The sequence below is a fragment of the Anoplolepis gracilipes genome, chromosome 8 (assembly GCF_047496725.1).
Source record: "Anoplolepis gracilipes chromosome 8, ASM4749672v1, whole genome shotgun sequence".
Lineage (NCBI taxonomy): Eukaryota > Metazoa > Arthropoda > Insecta > Hymenoptera > Formicidae > Anoplolepis > Anoplolepis gracilipes.
This window is the reverse complement of record NC_132977.1, coordinates 10,184,795-10,208,484: the sequence shown is the minus strand read 5'-3', so window position 1 is coordinate 10,208,484 and position 23,690 is coordinate 10,184,795. Positions and strand designations below refer to the sequence as shown.

The 23,690-nt window shown below is 29.7% G+C and overlaps 6 protein-coding genes across 8 annotated transcripts; 3 read left to right on the top strand and 3 right to left on the bottom strand.

Moving 5' to 3' along the window:
- Positions 1-256: 256 nt before the first annotated feature.
- On the top strand, positions 257-2,620 carry LOC140669113 (ribonuclease Oy-like). Its single transcript, XM_072898655.1, has 4 exons — positions 257-465; positions 1,107-1,641; positions 1,763-1,932; positions 2,482-2,620. The coding sequence occupies exons 1-3, from the start codon at positions 272-274 to the stop codon at positions 1,925-1,927; spliced, it is 894 nt and encodes a 297-aa protein (XP_072754756.1). The 5' UTR covers positions 257-271; the 3' UTR covers positions 1,928-1,932; positions 2,482-2,620.
- Positions 2,408-4,361, bottom strand: LOC140669112 (UBX domain-containing protein 1). Its single transcript, XM_072898654.1, has 7 exons — positions 4,168-4,361; positions 4,043-4,096; positions 3,806-3,973; positions 3,417-3,668; positions 3,107-3,341; positions 2,850-3,030; positions 2,408-2,544 (listed from the first exon to the last, which is right to left on the bottom strand). Exons 1-7 carry the CDS (start codon positions 4,221-4,223, stop codon positions 2,498-2,500), a joined length of 993 nt encoding a protein of 330 aa, XP_072754755.1. The 5' UTR covers positions 4,224-4,361; the 3' UTR covers positions 2,408-2,497.
- Positions 4,362-4,578: 217 nt separating this feature from the next.
- Positions 4,579-6,605, bottom strand: LOC140669115 (histone H2A). Its single transcript, XM_072898658.1, has 3 exons — positions 6,433-6,605; positions 6,126-6,333; positions 4,579-5,448 (listed from the first exon to the last, which is right to left on the bottom strand). The coding sequence occupies exons 1-3, from the start codon at positions 6,452-6,454 to the stop codon at positions 5,271-5,273; spliced, it is 408 nt and encodes a 135-aa protein (XP_072754759.1). The 5' UTR covers positions 6,455-6,605; the 3' UTR covers positions 4,579-5,270.
- A 185-nt stretch (positions 6,606-6,790) lies between these two features.
- LOC140669110 (chromatin assembly factor 1 subunit B-like) lies at positions 6,791-9,509 on the top strand. Its single transcript, XM_072898650.1, has 6 exons — positions 6,791-7,233; positions 7,529-7,661; positions 7,740-8,046; positions 8,137-8,400; positions 8,485-8,712; positions 8,804-9,509. Exons 1-6 carry the CDS (start codon positions 7,093-7,095, stop codon positions 9,357-9,359), a joined length of 1,629 nt encoding a protein of 542 aa, XP_072754751.1. The 5' UTR covers positions 6,791-7,092; the 3' UTR covers positions 9,360-9,509.
- A 219-nt stretch (positions 9,510-9,728) lies between these two features.
- On the top strand, positions 9,729-15,997 carry LOC140669111 (tubulin alpha-1 chain-like). Of its 2 annotated transcripts, none has more exons than XM_072898652.1 (9): positions 9,729-9,843; positions 13,011-13,233; positions 13,346-13,450; positions 13,715-13,911; positions 14,131-14,223; positions 14,594-14,779; positions 14,903-15,151; positions 15,268-15,431; positions 15,742-15,997. In XM_072898652.1, the coding sequence occupies exons 1-9, from the start codon at positions 9,841-9,843 to the stop codon at positions 15,866-15,868; spliced, it is 1,347 nt and encodes a 448-aa protein (XP_072754753.1). In that variant the 5' UTR covers positions 9,729-9,840; the 3' UTR covers positions 15,869-15,997. The 2 variants fall into 2 exon arrangements, with proteins under 2 accessions (XP_072754753.1, XP_072754752.1); XM_072898651.1 differs by lacking the exon at positions 9,729-9,843 and adding an exon at positions 12,084-12,410.
- Positions 15,998-16,351: 354 nt separating this feature from the next.
- Positions 16,352-23,297, bottom strand: Rsph9 (Radial spoke head protein 9). 2 transcript variants are annotated; one of them, XM_072898656.1, is made up of 6 exons: positions 22,689-23,297; positions 22,338-22,381; positions 17,579-17,965; positions 17,216-17,381; positions 16,725-17,013; positions 16,352-16,546 (listed from the first exon to the last, which is right to left on the bottom strand). In XM_072898656.1, the coding sequence occupies exons 3-6, from the start codon at positions 17,803-17,805 to the stop codon at positions 16,386-16,388; spliced, it is 843 nt and encodes a 280-aa protein (XP_072754757.1). In that variant the 5' UTR covers positions 17,806-17,965; positions 22,338-22,381; positions 22,689-23,297; the 3' UTR covers positions 16,352-16,385. The 2 variants fall into 2 exon arrangements, with proteins under 2 accessions (XP_072754757.1, XP_072754758.1); XM_072898657.1 differs by lacking the exons at positions 22,338-22,381; positions 22,689-23,297 and having other exon boundaries at positions 17,579-17,992.
- Between the last annotated feature and the right edge of the window lie 393 nt (positions 23,298-23,690).

The window sequence follows — 23,690 nt, the reverse complement described above, 5'->3', positions numbered from 1 at the left end:
TTATAAAAAAATATCTCCTAAAACAAAACTATAAAGTAAAAATATGTAAAACAAAATTATGTCGTAAATTACTTCATGTAATTATATATTATATATAATTGTATCAAATAAATATTTGTGAAGAAAAATATGTTTTTTAATATTTATGTAATATTTTTGCGATATGTACTACATAAGAATATTTAATATGTGAAATTTATGATATCTTATCTCTTCACGATGAAATCAAATAAATAAGATCATCTGTTGCAACATATAATGTAGGGGAACAATGGGAAAAGATGGTAGTGGTAAATGGCAACTGCAGAAAAAGGTAGTGGGAGAATTGAGCGTATTTAGCTTCGACCCTCGGAGCCAGTATCTGTATATATCCACGTGGAACGATTTTTTTTCACTTCCTGACAAGATGGCCAAGTATAACATTGCATTGTATCTTTTGATGTCTTTACTGTACATCGTACATGGGTAAGTGAATTAATGCTCAATGACATTAAAATAAATATTATTTAAAACATTATATAATTCACTACGTTAATACTCTGATAAATGAAAGTAATATGCGTTAGCATTAGTATATCCGTACACGTGTGCATACAAATGTTAACGAATATTATATTAAAATTCTTAAAAATCACTTAAAAGTCATTTAAAAAAAACAATCTAGTGAAATATCAATATTAAAGTAGATATATATATATATATAATTTTCGCTAAATTGTCTAATTTTGACGAATTAACATGTACGTGAAATAAGCTGTTCTATAATTCAATTTTTTTTTAACTTAATTGGTCAAATAATAGTAATCGGAAACTATATACATTGTCTTATTAAATATTAGAGTAACATAACTATTAACTAATTGTTTAATTATTTAAATATTTTCTGATACACAAAATATAAATAAATCAATATATACAATATGATTTAAAATTGTCTCTCTCTCTCTCTCTCTCTCTATCTATCTAAATATATAAACATATGTATATGTAATTAAATATATACATAATCTTAATAATTAAAAATGATATTCACAAAAATTTGTATCATGCTCTCATGCAAATTGCAATTTAGAAAAAGATATTTCAGTATCATGTATTTTTAATAGAAGAAGAATTGAAGACCGACAATTTAGAAGACGATCCAATAAATTTGATGTCGTGATATTTACTCAGAGTTGGCCACTAACAGCATGTTTTGTATGGAAAGAAAGTTCCGAGACACACAGTTGTTCGTTACCTAAACGAGATGAATGGACTATCCACGGTATTTGGCCGACAAGATATAATACAAAGGGCCCAGAGTTCTGCAACAAATCGCTGCCGTTTAACGCAAGCGTTCTAGCGCCTTTGGAAAGTGAATTAAAAGAAAACTGGACTGATATTCATAAGGGATCAAAACCTTATTCGTTTTGGAAACACGAATGGAATAAACACGGCACCTGTGCCGTTACAATAAAAGCTCTAAACAATGAATACAACTATTTTCAGGAAGGATTAAAACTTCTTAATACTTATAACATGATAGACGTACTTGCGAAAGCGAATATTTTACCAGGAAATAGTTATACAGTAGACAATATGTTGACAGGAATTGAAAAAGTGTTGGACAAAAGGGGCCAAATCATGTGCGTAAAGGACAAGGTAAATCCGAAAATTACTTCGATATAAATGAATGATGTTTGTATAAATTTTTTTTATAGATATAGAAAAATAATTTAATATATTAAATTTACTTATAAAAGTATGTACTACTTTCTTTTAGAAAACGGGTGACTCATACGTGAGTGAGATAAGAATCTGTTTCGATAAAGAATTGCAGTTAACAGACTGTGATGGCATTTACGAGTTCCCTACAAATTGCGACATATCCCAAGAGATAATATATCCTAGTTATGTACCACAAACTCATCATGTAGTACAGATATAATAACGGTAATAATAATAATAATAATAATAATAATAATATTAAAATTATCTTTATGTGTGTGCACAAGCTAAAAAATAAAAAATTATTAAATATTAGATTACATATGTCACACATATGTGACATACATATATATATATATATATATATATATATATATATATATAACTCAAAATAATATCAAGGTAAGAATTTAATAATAAATATCTTTGTATTTAAGATAAAAAAATTTAGCTTTCTTCTCGTCGTTAAAGAAATAATAAAAATGTTTCATACATTTACATACAATTTTTTAATTAAATTATAACTATATAGATTAAAAAAAACACAATTAGTTTAAATTATAATTAATGTGAGATTCCCAAACCGTTTTTCTATTATCATCTAAATTTTTAATCATTATGGTATTCATAAAGAAAGATATTACAAAGAAACCAGAAAGAAGTTTGCGTACAGATAAGATTACTGATTGTTTATAATAAAGAATATCATTATATTAGCATGAATGTCTTATAATTAATCTGTATGATAATATACATATTTTGCTTACAAATTAGGGCATCACTGGCTACATCATTCCACCTTCTTTTGGACGATTACGACTGCTGAAGGTACCAGGCCTGCAAGTTAAATAAAAATATATGTTATGCCATCTTCAAAAAGAAAAGCTTTCATATTATATTTGCAACGTCATTATAACAATTAATATGAGAATATTGCATAATATATATTGCATAATATATTGAGAAATATGAATTATAATAAAATTGCACTAATTGCATCAATAAATAATAAGATTTATTGTAAATTACACTATATATGTACTATTGTATATGTTGATCAATGTGAGTTATAAAATTATTCCAGCACACACTATTTCTACAGTATGTATACTATAATATAATAAATTACCAATGCAGCATACCTAATACGTCCAATGGTGTATCGTAATCTTCATCTGTGAATACTTTTTTGGGAAAAGTAGTCATTAATTGAAAGGGGCCGTTACCGTCTGTCCTATTCATTTCAATAAACAATCTTACTGCGGACAATTGTTCTTTGCTGCCAAAGCTTTGCGTCAAAGTTTGTCCATTAGTAAGCCTAAGCTAAAAAATATCATTGTTGAAAACATATTACACATATCTATAATATACTTTTATGTATGCATTTTATTTTAGTTACCTGAAGCCTAGTTTCAGTGTAATCCTTTCTATGATGCGTAGATGTGGACGAAGTAATTGTGCACAAGGAAGCTGAAGTTGTATTAACTGACTGATTATTTTCAGCAGTTGCTTTAGCTCGTCGTGCTGCTTTATCAGCTTCAATTTGTGCTCTAACTCTTTCTCTTGCTTCTTTCTCTTCTGCCTTTTCTCGTTTTCTTTGCTCTAATAACTTCTTCATTTCTAACTCTTCCAATCTGTTACATAAATAAAATATAAATTTACACATACTCTATCTAAAATTTATTCTAGTCATTATTAATATTTCTTACTTTTTCCTAGCTTCAGACATTTCCTTTCCTGAGCGTATCCTATTTTTTTCCCTTTCAAATGCATCTTTCTTTTCTTGTTCCTCTCTCTCCTTTCTCTTCTGCCTTAATTTTTCTTCCAACATTTTCAGTTGTTCCCTCTTTTCTTCTTCAGTAAGCGGTTTCTTTTCTTCAGTGCTTTCAGAAAATCTATCATGCCCAGACTTTGTAGCATGGAACTCAACTTCTAAATTAGATTTAAACAGTTTTCCACATCTACAAAAATAGTTTGAAAACATAATAATATCCATATTCTTTCTGATAAAGTAATATTTATATACAAAGGATAATTATTAAATCTCAATGCATAAGCAAATATTCCTACATTTAAAAGCTTATCTTTCTCAACGTACACGTCACATTTCATAGATTTAGCTGTCTCGCAATCAGTGGTAGATACCAGTTGATTGCTAGCACTAGCGACATTGTCCTGTATTGGTGTATCAGCAGCTAACGCTGGAGCACTTTCACCTATGGAAGGTTCAGGTGCTGGTTCAGCTTCATCCGAATGGGCCAGCAGCCTAAAATAAAAAAATCAATAGTGTGATTAATAATGTGACAAAGTTTAGACTAAAGTGTTATACACATACCATTCCATCGCTGGCTCCACGCCTTTATTACCGGTGATCTCCAAAGCCTTTTCACTGTGCAACAAAACAGTTAAATATCATCGCAGGTTAGATTAGGACGATGTAACATTTATTTACGAACTTACGCTTTGGATATGCTGAAACCCATGTCCACAAGAATATCTATAACGCCCGATGACATTTTGTGCTTTTTGTTGATACGTTCAACGTCAATATATCACCGAAACGTTTCTCAGACCAAGCTCCTCTATGTACTCCACTCGATTCTGCCGTCCGAAAATTAAATGTCACGTCGAATCGACGCGCTACTTATATGCCGACCAAACTGAAAATTATTTGTAGCATGGCGACGGAGTCGCTAGCGCCAATTTCAAATTTGGAGCCAGCTTCGACAAGTTGAACTTTTCATAAATGAAAGATAATAATGAATAATAATAAACAGATATTATCGCAAAATTGATTCTATTATATATATAAATACAAAAAAAGTTTAATAAAATTTATTACAATATAATGCAAAATATTAAATCTTTATATTTCTCTTAATCAAATTTTATTTTTATATATTCAAGTCTGACATAATTGTGATCCAAAACTTCAAGTGGAAACGCAGTTTTATTTATTTTCACATTAAATATCGTCTTACATTCAACAAAAATTTTCAAATGCTTTTGTTATACATGTTCAAATGTTGATAATACAATAGAAAGTCTGGTTCTAAATATGAGAAAATAAAAATGAACAGGGAGCGTAGGAATATAAAAAAAAAAAAAAAAAAAAAAAAAAAAAATGAAAAATAGGAAAAAAAATTATGACGAGAGAAAATATATGTAACACAGTCACTTAAACAAAACATTGTACTAAAATAAGTCAGAAAATGTTCGTTAACAGTTACAGCATAGTTTTGAATTAACATAACTGAAAATTTGCTATTCTACATTTTCAATCAAATTTTTTATTGAGACAGCAATTATACTTCCAACAGTGTCCAAGACAAAACTTGGCGCGATGTAAAAACATGAATGAAAATAGTAAAATATCTACTCCAGGACCTCCATATAATATTATTTGCTTGCAGATTGTCAATTAAGCATGCGAGAAAAAAAAGTCATAGACTCAGATGTAAAATCTGCTGCTAATATCATAGGGATATTATTTTTTTTCTCTTGTTTCAAGAAACAGAGACATATTTCTAAAGTACGATAAAGAGTTATAAATGTATAATAATCTAATATTCCTGTGATGCTTTGTCGCCTTTTCCAGAACCACCGGTACCAGTTTTCTTCGGCAGCAAGACTGCTTGAATATTAGGCAGAACTCCACCTTGAGCAATAGTCACTCCGGACAATAATTTATTCAGTTCTTCGTCATTGCGAATAGCCAATTGCAAGTGACGTGGGATTATCCTGTGGAGAATAAATATTGCATAAATTAAATAGAATAAATAATGACAAATAAGTACATAAATAATAATAAAGATTGAAATAGAAAAAACACTTTACATGACAGTAGTGCAAAGTATTACAAAAGATCATAAGTTAAAGAAATACTCTCTTATTAACTAATAATAATTTAGAAATCATGTGTTTTTACATAAGAATTCTTCTTTTCGTTTATGTGTATACAACTATACTGTTTACACAATCAATTTATATGAGAAAAATGTCAAATACATACACCATTTATAAAAACTTTCGATCAAAAACAAAGATTTAGTAGTAAATATCAAAATAATAAAATGTAATTGAAATTTCCTTGAAGTAAATCAACAAAATGTAGCATTACACAAGTTATATATTTCGTTGCGTGTATTTCGAAGGATAATGCCGTAATGATCGAAAAACAATTTTCACAAATCGGTTAACGGTGTGACCGTACACAAAGATGTAAAAGAAGATAAAGATATCGAGAAAAACGCGAACACGAGATAGAAACAGGAAGTCGCATGAAGCTCGAGAGAGAAAAGGATAGAAGGAAACGGAGAGACAAAGAAAGCTAACGCGCAAGAGATAACGAGAGAGAGAGGGGGAAGGGAGGGGGAGGAGAGAGAAAGAGAGAACGACGAAATGAAGGAAGGGCTTGCCTAGTCTTTTTGTTGTCCCTCGCGGCATTTCCAGCCAACTCGAGTACTTCGGCGGCTAGATACTCCATCACGGCAGCGAGATAGACCGGTGCACCGGCGCCGACACGTTCCGCATAGTTGCCTTTTCTAAGAAGACGATGGATCCTTCCTACGGGAAACTGCAGCCCTGCCCTGCTGCTGCGGGTCTTCGCCTTCCCCTTGGTCTTGCCTGTAAAGAATCAGACCGAACAGCGTGCCGTTTGCCGGCGGCGTGCAACGAGAGAAATTTCTTTTTTTTTCTTTTTTTTTTCATTTTTCCTCTACTCACCGCCTTTGCCGCGTCCGGACATGTTTCACCGTAATCGAGTACGCTTGCTTTTCCGTGTGCGAGAGAGAGAGAAAGAGAGAGCCTACGAACAAGCTAGGACGACACGCCAACACCGAACGCTGAAAGCCGAATGAAGCAGCGGCCCGCGCAACCACAACGGTTACGCGCATGCACATTCGGATATTTTGACGGCGATCGTGTCGGGCGGGCGCTCGTTTGCGCGGGAACGATCGCACCAAAACGTGTCGTTAAAAGTCCCTAGCTCTCTCACGCCAGAGAGAAACCTAGGTTAGTCTCTTTAGGTCTGTTTTTTTTTTTAGCTCAACTGGCTGCACTAGTTCAGAGTTTATCTTTTTCTTTCAGCATTGAAAGGAGAAAGATAAACTCTGAACTAGTGCAGCCAGGTCAGCTACAATAAACAGACCTTTTGACAGAAATGTTCAAGTACATATTCTTCTCATAGAGAGTATCAGCAAATGGAACGAGGCAAAGAATCTGATTTGTTTCTGTCTCATGTTCGTCATGCGATATATTTTTGGCGCGAATACTCTGACAGCTTGAAGGTTAAGTGTAATAGATAAACCTTTTCTCTATTTCTTTTATGTACTTATTATCTCGTGATACGTGCGAGAGTCGTGTCTATTAATTTTAATCGAGATAATGAAGGTTACTACTCCTGAAATTTCGTGGCACAATCGTGATCCGGTACTAAGCGTCGATATACAGAATGGTACATGCAAAAATTTGAAAGGAGAACCGTTTTGGAGAATAGCGACTGGAGGAGCAGACTGTCACGTTTTGGTAATATAAAAAGATTATATATAAAGGCACTATTGTATATATATATATATAATTGCACTTATATATATAAGTATTGTTTTAACTTTAATAGAAATAATGGAATAAACATACTGATAATAGGATAGAATCCTCCAATCAAAGCTATCAAATGTTTTCTATTATATTTTTTGAAAGATTTTTTTAATAATATATTTCTAAAATAATTAGATTTATTATAACATATTTAAAACTCTGACAAAGAATTTGCATGTATGTGTTTGTAGAATATATTTTAAATAATTATGTTTAAACACAGATTTGGCACTTAACAACAACCGAGTGTGGTGGAGCTACTGTGAATTTTGCAGTAGATTTAGATCGTCATCAAAAAGCAGTAAATATTGTGAGATTTTCTCCGTCAAAAGAAATTCTAGCATCAGGAGATGATGGTTAGTTATTGTTATATCTACATGTTATTACATTGTTTCTGTTTTAACACATTAATACTAATATTGATTTTAATATAGAATCAGTTATTATTTTGTGGAAAGTCAAGGAGAAAGAGGGACAAGACTCCTCTCCATCTTCAAGTGATACTGAAAATAAAGAACAATGGACCTCCTGGAAAGTATTGAGAGGTCACATTGAAGATGTCTATGACATCAGCTGGTCACCAGACTCTAATTCTTTAATTTCTGGATCCGTTGATAATACTGCTATAATATGGGATATTCAGAAAGAACGTAAAACAATAGTATCAGATCATAAAGGTTTTGTCCAAGGGGTGTCCTGGGATCCTTGCAATCAATATGTATGCACTATTAGTACAGATAGGTATGTAATCCATATTATATATTATGCCAATTATTATCAAACATTTTATAAATTTCAGTGTTGTATTAAAAGACATTTCTTATTTTTTAGATATTGTCGTTTAATAAACGTTGCTACAAAGAAAGTTGTTCAACGCATTTATAAGTCCACAATTCCAGCACGATCTGGTAGTCCTTTGGAGGAAAAGATGGTACGTTTATTTTACGACGACACATTCAAATCGTTCTTTCGCAGGCTGACCTTTTCGATAGATGGATCATTGATTTTGGTTCCATCTGGAATAATTGAATCACAAGAGACTACAGAAACTATATCAAATGCGACGATTGTTTTCTCTAGGAAAAATATGAAAGAGTCAGTATTAAATTTTCTGATTCCTTTCCCTGAATTTCATTCATTGTTAGAAAAAGCTTATCAATTTTAACAATTTTTTTTTAGACCAATAATGATTTTGCCTACTATGAATGAATGTACTATAGCAGTAAGATGTTGTCCAGTATATTTTGAATTGCGGGAGGATGGACCAAATGCGCTGATAATGTTGCCTTATAGGATGATATTTGCCGTTGCAACACAAAGTTCTGTATTAATTTATGATACGCAACAAATTTGTCCAATTGGTGTGATATCATTTATTCATTATGGCAGATTGAATGATCTTTCATGGTAATTATTATACTATCATTTTATTTATCTATTTATTATATGTTTCTACGTAAATTATGTCTAATTTTCAACTTCTTTTTTTCTCCTACAGGTCCAGTGATGGTCAAATTTTAATTGTTTCTTCGAGCGATGGCTACTGTTCCATAATACATTTTCAAGAAGGTGAACTAGGTAAAATTTATAAAATGAAAAATCCTGATACAGTTTTAACAGATACATGTAAAAGTTCTGGCAAAAAATCAAAAAGTGTAGTCAAAGACAATGTAATCAAAAGCAACATTTCAACCTTTGATATTGATGATTGTGCAATGGATATTGATCTTGTAAAATCTGATTCAACCGATACAACAATACATCAGCCTGAAGAACTTAATAAACAGAAATTGAATGAAGCAGTGGATGATCAAAATATTAAATCAGAAGTCAGTGCTTTACAAACAGATAAAAAATTAAATGAAGATGTAACTGCAGAAGAAACAGAAGATATCAAATTAGTGTACAATGAGGAAAGTAATAGTGATATGAACAAAACTAAAATAAGGAATACTTCACCAAAACCTGATGTTGCGCCTGTTATATGCCATAAAACCCCTAGAAGAGTAAAATTAATAACTTTATCGAGTCCAAAAGCACTTAAAAAACAATAGTTTGTACATAAAAATAGATTCTCTTCTGAAACTTATGTAGTTTAAATATATAATTATTTTTTTATGCTGTATAGCGCATGCCGATTACAAGAACGTATTTTTTCTAGATGAGTGTACTGTAAAAAAAAATATATAAGTTTTATATTATAAATAATGTGAAAGTATGTTTTTTGATACAAGGTATCTTTAAACTCGAACGAAGTTTAAAGAAGAGCATTCTTATAAATATATCATACCTTTCCCGAGAAAGCCTATACTAGAGTATAGTAACGCACTCTGCGAATGTGCATATGCATATATATAATCGTGAGTACTATATAGTAGCATAAGTTGATCCGCGTGTTGCCTATGAACTCCGATGCGAATATCGTATATAGCACTATTAAATGGCGAAGCAGAGTGATCGTACTATTCGCGAAGTCAGACAGTGATCGAGTCGTCATACGCTCCGACACGCTACAGAATATTCGCAATCGAAAAAATGGTGAGTACTTTGTTTTTCTATCGTGTTCTCATTAATATCAAATCTATTTTTCAAATATAATATTTATCATTAAAATATACACATTTGTGTATATTTTAATAAAAAGATTTTTTTTTAATTTAATTTCGTAATCGGAATAAACATTTCAAAAAAAAGATATTACTCTAGATTTTTTTATTCTTTACAAAAAACATTTAATAGAACTAATACAATTGCATTGAAGCACTTTGAAGAACCTTGTATATTTAATTCTATTATAGTTTCTATATCTATATCTCTCTCTGAAATGGAGTCTTTTCTATACAAAATATATTTTTCTGTAAAAAAATGTACGTTTACATAAAAATGAATAAAAATCACGTGTGACGAAAAATTGTAATTATTATAAATATTTTCAAAATTTCTGCCATTTTTTAAATTGTTTTTTATCATAATTTATATTGTTAATTACCAATTACATCAATATTGCTATAAACATAACTTTTTTATTGATTTATTACACATTTGGATATACATATTTTAACAGTCTAATAACAGGAGTTGCATATGTTTGTACATGTGATAATATTGTCCGATAAAACACATAGTCCAAATGTTACACAAAATATATATAGCTCAGAAAATGTATGCACCATATAGTTTTCAATATTCGGTATGTACATAAATTTTAAATAATTATAGCTCATAAAAACAATTCAAAGCTTTTCAAATAATTTTTTAAGTAATTTAAATGAATGTAGAAGAAACTTAAGGTAAACTAATTAAAAAGTAAATAGAAAAATTCGCATAAGAAAAGAACATCCGACAAAATATATTTATCTTATTAAGTTAACAAATATTAAAAACAATATTTTTTTTCCGTTTTCTTTAACTACAGAAAGCTAAAAATGGTGCATAATATTTTTTAAAAATGTGCTCAGGATTATATATTATTATAAACCTTTTGAATATTAAAAAAGATAGAAACCGATCTTATTTTTTTAAAATTGTTATTTCCATTTTTATGTTACAACTTTTATATATATATATATATATATATATATATATATATATATATGTATTTATAAATAAATTTCCTTATATTATTTTTTTATTCTTATTATCTGTAGTTGAATGTGTTCGAAATGTACGCCTCTACATTTTCAAAGCTACACGCGAAACTTAAATTATGTATGAAGTATCGATTCACTTTACAAATGTTGACATTGTAATTTTGTATTAACAAAATCATTCTTTCCTCCCCTATTTTCGCAATCGCTTTTCTAGATTCTTTGTTCAACGGCAAAATAGGCTTATAACTATAACGAGTAAGCTCGGGTACAACTCACTTGCTTATTTAAAATTTTTTGTAAAAGTTTTGTCATATTTTTAAGGATATCAAAATATATATTTGCAGTAAGAATTTTATACTTTTATAGATTGTTAAGTATTTTTCCGCGGATTGTTAAGTATTTTTTCAACATTCTCTCAAAATCTTAGATCACATTCAACCTAAACATTTTATAAATGAATGATAAATCTGACATTACTACTCACGTGAAATCTTCTTCTGGACGAATCGCGCAATCGGGCATCACATATCACATATCGGGCATGCAGTTTGATGTTCGATTAAGCTGCTATGGTTACAGTATGTCAACCTGTAAAAAATCGATTTTTACCGTGTAGATATAGGATGTATAATATCGCAAAAGACAATATATTGTCCACGAGCGTCTGCAAGTCAGGAAGTAGGCCGTCTATAGGCATGCCGATAGATGCTCACTTTTAGGACACGTTTGAATTAATGATGAAAAATACGTCAGGCCAAGGTGGGCATTTTTCTACTTGACATTGTTGACAGATAATGTCGCTGCTTTAGTCGACGACGTCTTGGCCATCGGTAATCATCCCTTGTCGAACGTAATTCTTCGCGGTCAATCTCGTTAAGTTCGGTCGTTTGCTTCAAAGTATTTGATTGATTCAAAGACTATTCGCAACTGATATCTTAGTGTGAGATGACTTGTAAAAATAATGCAATTTATTATTTTATGAATATTTATTATTTTATAAATAAGACATTTTTGTTATTTTAATTTCTAATTAAAACATAAAATGAATAAATGGGATTAGAAATGAAAGTAATCAAGAATGGAATCGATCAATTGCAAAGAATAAAGAGTTGATTTTCAAGAATTTATATTGTACATATATAAATTGATAATGAATTCTTATAACTTCTTCTAAATTATTTATCTTTTACAGAATAGTTATAGATAAAATATTTGTGACAGATATTTTGCCGAAAGTGTATGATTTTATATATAAAATATTGTATTTATACAAATCGGCAATAAACTTTATAGGTTTTTAAAAAGATCATGTAAATCAGAATTATTTTAAGGAAATATCTGGAACAAAAAAGTAATTAATAAGTCAGTTAAAGTGAAAGACGAAATACTTTCGTGTAATTTGATATTATTATATGATTCGTGTTTTTGTGAGATGTATAATGTTCTGTGAGTGTCGGGGTCAGTGATTATTCCAACTTATATAAAAATAAAATTTTTTGAAATATGGCAAAAAAGGTAATTAATATATATAATAGATTTTATAAACGCTAGTATTTACCGTTTAATAACTATGTATGTGCACATTACATCTCTCTACGAGCCTACAAACTTATAGCCTGCCGTGAATTTTTTAACGCTACTTAAGATGGTAATCATATATAACGTCGCATATAGTAGAACAAGTCATTTAAACGAGACGTAATGGAACATTTCTTCTTGTCTTTAATTTGCAATGCATCTATAGATTGTTACAGACGTCAGTAAATATTTACGACAAATAATGATGCTTTTTCTGAAAAAACAAGTTAATTATATAGTAGCTTTCCAATTTATCTGATAAATGAATTACTTCTATTATTTATCATCTTTTTTTATTAAAGAAAAAAAAGCAAACAAATGTATTATTTTATTACTTATATTTACCAAAAATTAATAAACAGCTTACATACAAAGATAAAGAATTAAACAAAAAAAGTTCAGGTTCAAGAGGAATAATATTTTCTAACAATAAATAATTTCTTTCGATCTTGAATTGCAGCGCGAATTTTATTGTGTGTTTATTATAATTTATTAAGAGAATATTATATGTAAATATATTTACCTATTTGTTGGCAGCGGGAATGTATATCCATTCATATAGGGCAGGCGGGTGTACAAATGGGAAATGCCTGTTGGGAGCTTTATTGTTTGGAGCACGGTATCCATCCGGATGGACAGATGCCCAGTGACACCACCGTAGGTCACGGGGATGATTCCTTTAACGCATTCTTTTCTGAAACAAGTTCCGGAAAACATGTTCCACGAGCGGTTTTAGTCGATCTCGAGCCAACAGTAGTAGGCAAGTGTCTCCCTTTTTCTTGATCGTTAAATTTTTATAAATCGTTTTTTAATGTTACATTAACGATTAGTAAAGATATAAAATGATGTAAGTTATTTCTTTAATACTTCAGACGAAGTTCGTTCGGGTACTTATAAGCAATTGTTCCATCCGGAACAGATGATCACCGGCAAGGAGGATGCGGCTAATAATTATGCTAGGGGTCATTACACGATAGGTATTTAAATATATACATGTATTATTATCTCATTATAATTATATTATAAATATGTATAACAATTAATTACGATATATATGTAGCCGAATGTCTTTGCTAAAAAAAAAAAAAAAAATTGGATTGCTTTTAAATTTAAATGAAGAATTTGCTGCATAATTTTTCATAAGATCTTTTATCATTAATATAATAAATATATACATATTAGAATCTGATAGACAGCTAAAGATAGACAAAAGTGGCATAAATTGTTCTCACAATTTTCAGGAAAAGAGATCATAGATATTACTTTAGATAGAATACGCAGGCTAACAGAACAATGTAAAGGCTTGCAAGGCTTTTTGATCTTCCATTCATTTGGAGGTGGCACGGGATCCGGATTCTCGAGCCTGCTTATGGAACAACTGTCTGCCGATTATCCGAAGAAAAGTAAACTGACTTTTAGCATTTATCCAGCACCACAGGTAATATTATTCTCATTAGAAGACGTTACAATTTTTACAATCGAAAATTTGGGCCTTTTAGAGATATTCAAGTATAAGTAATCAGCATAAAAATGTTTTTCTATTTGCAATGTATCTATAAATATTATTTATCAGATTTTTTGTTTTCTATTTCCTACAAAATTATTTATTTATTTAATTATCTAATTTGAGAAATTTATCTTTCTATATTTTTTGTAGATATCGACTGCAGTAGTAGAACCTTATAACGCGATTCTATACACTCATCCAACATTAGAGCATACCGAAGTGGCTTTCATTGTAGATAATCAGGTCCGTATTGTTATAACTAAATAATTGATATAACTGTAAGTGATATAATTATAAGTGATATTACTAAAATTCAAAATCGACATTAAATATTTTGGTAAATTGAATTGAATATATTTTACATATTTATATAAAGCTTAATTAAGCTTAAAAAGCTATTATTAATCTATAATTAATTATTATTAAAACTGATTATAAGAAAGCAGTATTTTTTCTTTGGATTTTATCAGTAAAAGTTTGCGTACTCTGCTGACTATATCATATACATATAAAATAAAGTCTATTACAATATCTTTCATATATATGTTACATATGTACTATATTCTAGATGATACTATAAGGTTGTCTCTCTATAATCGCGTGTTATCCGTAGGCTATTTTCGAATTATGCAGAAGGAATTTAAACATCGATCGGCCGACTTATACGAATCTGAATCGGTTGATTGGACAAATAGTCTCATCTATTACTGCTAGTTTACGATTCGACGGGGCATTAAATGTCGATCTCACTGAATTCCAGACAAATCTAGTGCCTTACCCACGTATTCATTTCCCACTCGTAAGATTAAACGCTTAAACGATTTAATTTTCACACATACATGTTTAACTTAAAGCTCAAACAATTTTAATTATTCAGTCGATGAAGATATCTTAATTATATTCTAATTGAATTTTATCGCAGGCCACTTATGCTCCTGTTATGTCAGCGGAAAAGGCCGAACACGAGAGAGTGACTGTCGGAGAGATAACGAATTCTTGTTTCGAACCGAATCATCAAATGGTGAATTGCGATCCGCGTATGGGAAAGTACATGGCGGTGTGTTTATTATACAGAGGCGATGTGGTGCCCAAGGACGTTAACGCGGCGATCGCGATGATAAAACGACAGAAACACGTGCAATTCGTTGAGTGGTGCCCGACAGGATTCAAGGTGAGATTATTAAATGTAAATGAGAGAAAGGAACAAGGAAGTTTAAAAGAATAGAGAACAAAACTAAAAAATTAAAAAAAAGGATTGCAATTAAATCATGAAATTGCTAATAATAGGTGGGAATAAATTATCAACCGCCTACTGTTGTACCGGGTGGTGATCTTGCACGAGTAGAAAGGGCGGTATGTTGTCTCTGCAACACTACGGCGATCGTGGACGCATGGGCTCGACTCGATCATAAATTCGATCTTATGTATGCCAAACGAGCTTTCGTTCACTGGTAAGGAGAAAAGCTTAGATTTAAATTTAAATGTTACATTAATCTTAATTGCGCTTGGGTTGTTCTGCTTGAAACAATGTCATATTTAATTATAACACTCCTTCTTTTAACATTTTTTCGATATTATAATGCTTTTAATATTATAGTTTTTATTATAATTTTTATAATATATTACATCTTCTCAATATGTCGAATATTATTTGTTCTTGTTTCAAAGTTTCAAGTAAAATATTTTTTAATGTAATACAAACAATTCCTTTCAAGACTTTTTTATGATCAATGTAATAATGCATAATAAATTGTATCACAGGTTCGTCGGGGAAGGTATGGAGGAAGGTGAATTTTCGGAAGCTAGGGAAGATTTAGCCGCCTTAGAACTCGATTATCGTGAAGTGCAAGAGGACGCTGTGAACACCGAGGAAGAGGAAGAATATTAAACCTGTGCTTAGGTTACATTAATACTAATTCAATACTATAATAATAATGTATGTTGTAATTCTGATATAATACGAAAAGTCTTTAAAGAAAGTTTATCTTACCTATCACTCTGTCGACGATATATATTATATATTAAATTCGTACAAAAAATATTATATCCATATAAATAAATTTTATTTATACATTCTCCTATCTAAAATATCTTTCTAACAAAAATGTCCATTTTATAAACTGATGTCGCACATATCACAAATTTCTGATTTGATTTTAAATGGATCTATCATCAGGACAACGAAAGCTTGTAAAAACGAAAATAGTGTCAAGCAGAGCAAACCTTTCATCTTCACTAAATTACATGATTTTGTTCGAAATATACCGACATTTCATACTCAAAATCGATTATATAATTTATTAAAGAGTTTACAGAGACTTCGATAATTACTTTAATTGATATCACATGTGTATTTATTATGTATCGCACGCAACAATTTTACATAATTATTTTTGTATTTTATATTAGTACATGAATGGAAGATCTAGATTCTTTTTTCCATGTCCAATATATAAAAATCCATAATGCGGAGAGTTTAACTTGTGAAAAAAAGTCATTCCGTGCCAATATAGGCTGTGCAAAATGACCAGGCGACTGCCCGAAAGAAATTGCATATCCCAACATTCTGTAGAAATAAATAAATAGATACATTAATATATAATTGATCAAAGAGCAAAGAAAATCATATTTAAAAAAAACAAGGATTCAATTCTAATGCGATCATATAATAATGTCGCATTATGCGTTCCTTTTGTGATTTAATTCATATAGTTAATTCTCTGGCTCTTTATCTGTATCAATACCTTGAGGAACGTCCATGTCTATGCTATCTAGGAAATCTAACGCGTAATTATAATCAGGCCGAGATAGTAAATTGCTATTCCATTTCTGCTTCGGTGAACGAGCGTGCAAGTAGGACTTTAAATGCGAGGCATCTGAAGCGCAAAGACCTTCGAAGCTCGGATTCTCGATTACATCGCCGCTCGGACATTTAAACCAGGCCCCACGTGGAATGATCGCTGCATCTTCCGTGATCGATTCCACGACAGCCGTGAGACGATCCTCCTCTTTCAACTCCTTCGGCATAGGACTCTGCACTCACCGTTTTTTTACACATTTTCTCTTATTAAATATGTAAACCAGATGTATATAATTCTTGATCATATTATTAAATAATATCTAAAATATTCTTTAAATTAAATTAATAATGATCTAATAAAATGATTTAACTTTAGTGATTTATTGAATTTTCTTGAAAAAATTTGGAGAAATATATCTTTAATTATGCGATTACTTCGTAATAAGTTTTAGGATCCTCGTTTGGGGGAAACGGTGGGTTGACATTATAAACATTCGTGACGATGGACGGATCACCTTCGAATTTATTAATCGCCAAAGGACTCAAAAATTGTCCACATTTTGTCGCTTTTGGCAATAACAGCCAATTTATGCTATTTGTGCTATATAAAAGGACAGAAATAAATCAAGAAAAATCAATCCGTTTCTAAGATAAAATAAAAAAAAAATATGTAAATATATAAGATCAATGATTAGCTTTATAATTTAAACATACATTAATTTTTCGAAGACTACACATATTTTTTTTCAATTACCTAAAATAGAAATTGCTTTTTAATACACTTTAATCAAATTTTACCTGTAATAATACACTTGGCCGTTCATGCAATCTTTTTCATAACCGTATGCGATGTGGTAATCATTTTGCAATCCATTAATTCTACCCCAATAGTAACATTTTCGAAAATGATTTTCCGTCTGCAAAATGAGTAGCGAATTTTGTAGCAGCTGGGAATTCTCAGTACTTATGCAAATACCGGCACAACCGAGTACGTCCAAAGTTTCCAATAATTTCAAGCAATCCATTTTTGTGTAATTTATGGTGATTTAAAGAAACTCGACTTTGCTTTTCTCACCTTTCAAAATGTCTCAAATGTTTTAATTGTATGACGTATAACGTATATCAAAAATAAGTTGAGAGACGCCACGGCCCGGTTTTACGTAATCCCTGAAAACAATACGCCCTCTGTGGACATAAAAACATGGACATTGAATTACATAGCCAAAGTCCATGTTCTCAATAGATAACGCATATAAGTATGAAACATATAATCCAACATATTATATTCTTCTAGTAATTTTACATATATATATATATATATAAATAGATATTAATAATTTAATTTAATTTAATTTTATTTTATTACTGTAATTCTATTCATCAGTTGACTCATTTAATTCATTTATTTGTCGCTTTAAATTTACAATTTCAAGAGCAGGACGATTGATATATTAATTTCGAAAAAAGAAACTTTATTAATTACTGTTAATTAATGCCGATTATGCAATTGACATGCTCATCACGCGATTAATAATATGTGTCTTTTAATATCCTCGAAAGTTTAATTCTTATTAATAAAATATTTTACATAAATATCGGCAACATAGTTCACGAGCAGTAATGTATTTTAAATCGCTCGAAAATTCGCTTCTGAATGAATAGGAAAACATGATTCGCAAAGAAGGTATCGCTAAAATCCGCGGAAAGAACGATACCTTCTTTGCAAAATATGTTTTCCTATTCATTCAGAAGCGAATTTTCGAGCGATTTAAAATACATTACTGCTTGTGAACTATGTTGCCGATATTTATGTAAAATATTTTATTAATAAAAATTGAGCTTTCGAGGATATTAAAAGATACATATTATTAATCGCGTGATGAGCATGTCAATTGCATAATCGGCATTAAATAACACTAATTATATATACATTAGAAATTGGGAAAACACAACGATGAATTATATTCTCTCTCTCTCTCTCTCTCTCTCTCTCTCTCTCTCTCTCTCTCTCTCTTTCTTTTTTAGGAGCAAACAATTTATTTAATAATATTTAATCTTATAATTTCTTGTATTATTAATAAAAAAGTTGATGCGAGACACTTTCTGTAACAACTAATCATGATTTGAAAAGAAAAGGAAAATTACTTATCAAAATTAATTAACCGAAATCATTGTTGCAAGAAACTCATATATAAATATGTTTATGATATAATTTTATTTTATTTACTGTAATTTTATACATCTATTGATTCGTTAAATTCATTTATTAGTCGCTTTGAATTTAAAATTTTAATATCAGAACGTTTGATATATTAATTTCGGAAAATGAAACTTTATTAATTACTGTTAATTAATGCCGATTATGCAATTGACATGCTCATACGCGATTAATAATATGTGTCTCTTAATATCCTCGAAAGTTTAATTCTTATTAATAAAATATTTTACATAAATATCGGCAACATAGTTCACGAGCAGTAATTTATTTTAAATTGCTCGAAAATTCGCTTCTGAATGAATAGGAAAACATATTATGCAAAGAAGGTATCGCTAAAATCCGCGGGAAGAACGATACCTTCTTTGCATAATATGTTTTCCTATTCATTCAGAAGCGAATTTTCGAGCAATTTAAAATAAATTACTGCTTGTGAACTATGTTGCCGATATTTATGTAAAATATTTTATTAATAAAAATTGAACTTTTGAGGATATTAAAAGACACATATTATTAATCGCGTAATGAGCATGTCAATTGCATAATCGGCATTAATTAACAGTAATTAATAAAGTTTCTTTTCCCCAAATTAATATATCAAACGTCCTGCTATTAAAATTGTAAATTCAAAGCGACTAATAAATGAATTAAATGAGTCAACTGATTAATAGAATTACAGTAATTAAATAAAATAAAATTATATTATAATTATGTATTCATATATTATATAAGAGCCTCTTGCAACAATGATCTCGGTTAATTAATTTCGATGCCTTATTAAAAATTAAAGATAAGACATAGCCGGAAGGATATGCGATGAGAATGCTAGAAGGATGCGAAAAGAAAGAAATCAGTAAGTCAATAAGATATTGCGAAATGTTGCGTGGTAAACGAAATTCGAATTCTCTATTCGATCGAAAATCGAAAAGATTCATTAGCTATCGATCGAGTCTGCATGAATTATTCAGTTCAAGAAATTAGAAACGCCATACCGAAATAAGATAATGTATTCGCAAAGAATGAATATGATATAAAATTTAATATAAAATATATTACAAAATGTATAAAATACATTGTAAAATGCACAATATACATATTATGTATAATTAATTCAATGTTACATATAGAGAATTAATTATATTACAAATATATTTTACAAAATTTAATTAAAACGTCACCGAGAAAGATAATTAGGAGTTAGCGCAGGTGTATACAAAATTTAATATAAAATATAATTTTAATTTTTAATTCAAAATAATTTTATTACATGGAATTATACGAAATATCCGAAATTGACCTATATAATTTATTAGAAATTTTTAAAACGTAATTGATATAGTCTATATCACGACCAAAAGATCGAATTATTAATAAATTTATCGATACGTCTCTCTCACTCAATTAAGAAAATCTAAAATTTTAATGGAATTTTATGTTATTGTACGTATTCTTCCATTTCGTGTAATTTTACTTTTTACAATAAGTATATAATAAATATAATTCATACATATAATAAATATAACGCAACTTGAATCTATCTCTTACGCAATAATATCTTATACTATTTTAATAATATAATATTATATTTAAAATTCATATTTAATGTTCATATAATCTTATGCAATATAATATATAACATACCATAAATACAAGATTATACCTGTATAATATACATCTTAATATAAAAGATATGCATATTATATACGTACATACAATAAATAAGTTACATTTTTTTACGTTTTTCATAATTAAACTAAATTTTATTATAAATATAATTTTAATTTTTACCTAATAATATTTTAATACTTGTTTTTACAGTTTTTATATGTAATTTATATTTAATTAATTTTTTATTTTATTGAAAAAAATATTAAATTTTTATATTTTTACAATTTTATATTATCTTACTTTTATATTTTTATATTTTTTTTCTTAAAAATAAATTTAATTTTATAATAGCTATAATTTTTCTTTTATTAAATTTTATGTCTTTTTTAAATGTCTTAATAGCCCTAGCAGACCTAATTCTACTAGCTACATCAGCAAAAACCCGATAAAGCAAGATTTGGGGAGTCCTAATTGGAAATTTGCGATTACATATTTTTTACGTATTGTGGCCAGAATTGACCACGTATTTTCAGCCAGTTGGACCTACCTTTTGTTGCTCCTGGCTATTCATTCTGACTCGATTTCTACGAGCCAGAACTTGAGGAAGAACAGTAACTTCTTCCTACTGCCGGTTAATTATTATCGTCGGTAAATAAGACGATTTATATTTGTTTAAAATCATTCGATATTATAATCGTTTTGTAGACGCGTTATTCAATCGTCAAAAGTCGTAAAAGATAAATATAATCGCATACATAAAAAAAATTGTATTCTCGAAATATATACTACATAAACCCTTTTAATATTCTAAGATATTCTTAATAAATAAGTATATTTTCTTCTTTTACGTGATATATTTTGAATTACCTTATTTATAAATTAAGTAAAAAACTAATGTATATATATTTAACTCGTCAAAGTTTTAATAAATAGCAAATGTCTATTTGTAAAAATTTATTTTTTAAACACGTAACTATTAACTGGGCAAATTATTTTTTGTTATTAGGATTAATAATCCTAAATATTAAATAATATAATAATAAAAAAATATTTCTCATTCAGCATATATATTCTTATATGTTAAAAATATATTCGAAACTATTCTACTCTTTATACGATTTTTCTCTTAAACTTAGAGAATGCTTTTCGCTTATTTTAAAGAAAAATATTATACATAGATAAGTAAAATATATTCTTAAAATGAGAATATAATTTTTCGGTGTATATATGTAAAATATATAGTATGCAAAAATATTAGCATGCATATTAACCCCTCTGTCGGCGGATCATTAAAGATTTGTATCATTAAAATTGTTTTATAAAATTCATATATACATATATATAATCAAAAAAATATTTCATGTATCTTATATAAAATTAAAATAAATATCATATATTTTAATTTTAAAAATATTTTTCTTTTTACTATAATTTTTAATTTATACAAATATTATATCTATTTTAAAGTTTAAAAAATGAATTAAAAATATAATATAAAATTTTATCTTGGAATATAATAAGTGGAATATAATCACAAAAATAATTTTTTTTATGATTTAAAATTGACCCAAAGTTCGCCATGCACGCGGCTATCCCGCCGTCCGAGGGTTAAAACAACGGATTTATCTACAATCTATACATTTGTCTACACAATCTACACTCTGTCTGTATAATCTACAAATCTATACGCAAATCCGTTGTTTTAAAAAAAAAAAAGGTTTTTTTGTTACTCACCGACACTGATGCGCAACAGCGGAGTTGTTGACATTGAAGCTTATCTGTAACATACAATATAATATCCAAATTATAGCAATGTTTAAAATAATTAATATTAAGAAATTATTATGTACTCATTAAATTTGATATTTGATAGATACAATAATAATACGCAAATATATGTGGAATAATTTTATAAATTAAAAAAATAAACTATTTTTTAAACAGAAACTTTTGTAAGATTTATGTAAAAGTCTTTATCGCTGACTCTCTTTTACTTAAATTATTCCAAACAAATAAACTAAATTAATTTGTATAAGGTATTTATAATAATTAATGTAGAAATAATAAAATAAAAATAATACTTACCCTAGGGTTGCTCCGCCGGTGCAGGATGCCTCTCCTAGGCCTCCTCCTCCTCTCAGATTGTAAGGGACGTCAGGAACTATTGTTTTATACGCGCGATATACTTTTTATAATTTGTTGAAACCACACAAAAATAAAATCGCGAAATATTTTAAACCGTACAAAAGTAAAAACGCGCGATACTTTGACGGCACTCCCGCACTTTTACGCGCGATACTTTGACGGCACTCCCGAATTTCGAAACGATCGAAAATCCCATTTTATCACGCACGAGACTCATACTTGGAGTCGATAGGTCGAGCACGATCAAGCTCCGAAGAAAGAAAGATCAAAATTGGGATAAATGAACGAAAACACGATCGCGATCGCGACGAATGTCAAAAATAATAGCGCGCTATATGTCACTAAGGTCGAATGTTATTATTTTATTTCGGAGTCATTTTAGACGTACTTTAACACGTTAAGATTTATCGTAATATTATTACATATTATTCGTATTATTATTACGTATATTATCGTCGCGAGAAACGTGTACGGCGCGCTCGACCTCGAGGTGACCGAACGCGAGGCGTACGTGCCGGCGCCGGCGCCGGCGCCGACATCGGAGTAAAAATACGTGCGCACACTACGTCCGCCGGAGTAAGCATGAATGACTCTTGACTGTCTCTAGTCAGGTACGCCGTACGCGCCGGGCTCCCCTCTCTTACTATGGAATGCGTGACGTCAAAGACAAGGTCGAGTATGCTCATTCTCTCTCTCTCTCTCTCTCTCTCTCTCTCTCATTCTCCTCGCGCCAGATAATAACAAATACGCGCTATACTACGTGATATAATTTAACGCGTTGAAATATGTACAATCAAATGATTCTAAAATACATATAAAATTCCTTAACTAAAATGATATTATTATTCGATTTAATGCGATATATTTAAAATACATGAAACGCGATTACGAAATGTGTAAAATACTTCAAAGAAAGCAATCTTATGACTAACTGTATGACTA

What these genes read in the sequence shown, in the direction of transcription:
- LOC140669115 (XM_072898658.1), bottom strand. Translation starts at nt 6,454, where the DNA reads ATGTCCGGACGCGGCAAAGGCG. An exon ending in GTCCGGACGCGGCAAAGGCG is followed by an intron (nt 6,334 to 6,432) that starts GTGAGTAGAGGA and finishes GATTCTTTACAG; the next exon opens with GCAAGACCAAGGGGAAGGCG. An exon ending in AGGGACAACAAAAAGACTAG is followed by an intron (nt 5,449 to 6,125) that starts GCAAGCCCTTCC and finishes TATTCTCCACAG; the next exon opens with GATAATCCCACGTCACTTGC.
- Rsph9 (XM_072898656.1), bottom strand. Translation starts at nt 17,805, where the DNA reads ATGGATTGCTTGAAATTATTGGAAACTTTGGACGTACTCGGTTGTGCC. An exon ending in GGCCAAGTGTATTATTACAG is followed by an intron (nt 17,382 to 17,578) that starts GTAAAATTTGAT and finishes CCTTTTATATAG; the next exon opens with CACAAATAGCATAAATTGGC. An exon ending in ATCCTAAAACTTATTACGAA is followed by an intron (nt 17,014 to 17,215) that starts GTAATCGCATAA and finishes CGGTGAGTGCAG; the next exon opens with AGTCCTATGCCGAAGGAGTT.
- LOC140669111 (XM_072898651.1), top strand. An exon ending in TAGGGGTCATTACACGATAG is followed by an intron (nt 13,451 to 13,714) that starts GTATTTAAATAT and finishes CACAATTTTCAG; the next exon opens with GAAAAGAGATCATAGATATT. An exon ending in GGTGCCCGACAGGATTCAAG is followed by an intron (nt 15,152 to 15,267) that starts GTGAGATTATTA and finishes TGCTAATAATAG; the next exon opens with GTGGGAATAAATTATCAACC.
- LOC140669112 (XM_072898654.1), bottom strand. Translation starts at nt 4,223, where the DNA reads ATGTCATCGGGCGTTATAGATATTCTTGTGGACATGGGTTTCAGCATA. An exon ending in GGTTTCAGCATATCCAAAGC is followed by an intron (nt 4,097 to 4,167) that starts GTAAGTTCGTAA and finishes TTTGTTGCACAG; the next exon opens with TGAAAAGGCTTTGGAGATCA. An exon ending in ACACTGAAACTAGGCTTCAG is followed by an intron (nt 3,031 to 3,106) that starts GTAACTAAAATA and finishes GATATTTTTTAG; the next exon opens with CTTAGGCTTACTAATGGACA.
- LOC140669110 (XM_072898650.1), top strand. Translation starts at nt 7,093, where the DNA reads ATGAAGGTTACTACTCCTGAAATTTCGTGGCACAATCGTGATCCGGTA. An exon ending in GAGCAGACTGTCACGTTTTG is followed by an intron (nt 7,234 to 7,528) that starts GTAATATAAAAA and finishes GTTTAAACACAG; the next exon opens with ATTTGGCACTTAACAACAAC. An exon ending in AGATTGAATGATCTTTCATG is followed by an intron (nt 8,713 to 8,803) that starts GTAATTATTATA and finishes TTTCTCCTACAG; the next exon opens with GTCCAGTGATGGTCAAATTT.
- LOC140669113 (XM_072898655.1), top strand. Translation starts at nt 272, where the DNA reads ATGGGAAAAGATGGTAGTGGTAAATGGCAACTGCAGAAAAAGGTAGTG. An exon ending in TTACTGTACATCGTACATGG is followed by an intron (nt 466 to 1,106) that starts GTAAGTGAATTA and finishes TATTTTTAATAG; the next exon opens with AAGAAGAATTGAAGACCGAC. An exon ending in TCATGTGCGTAAAGGACAAG is followed by an intron (nt 1,642 to 1,762) that starts GTAAATCCGAAA and finishes ACTTTCTTTTAG; the next exon opens with AAAACGGGTGACTCATACGT.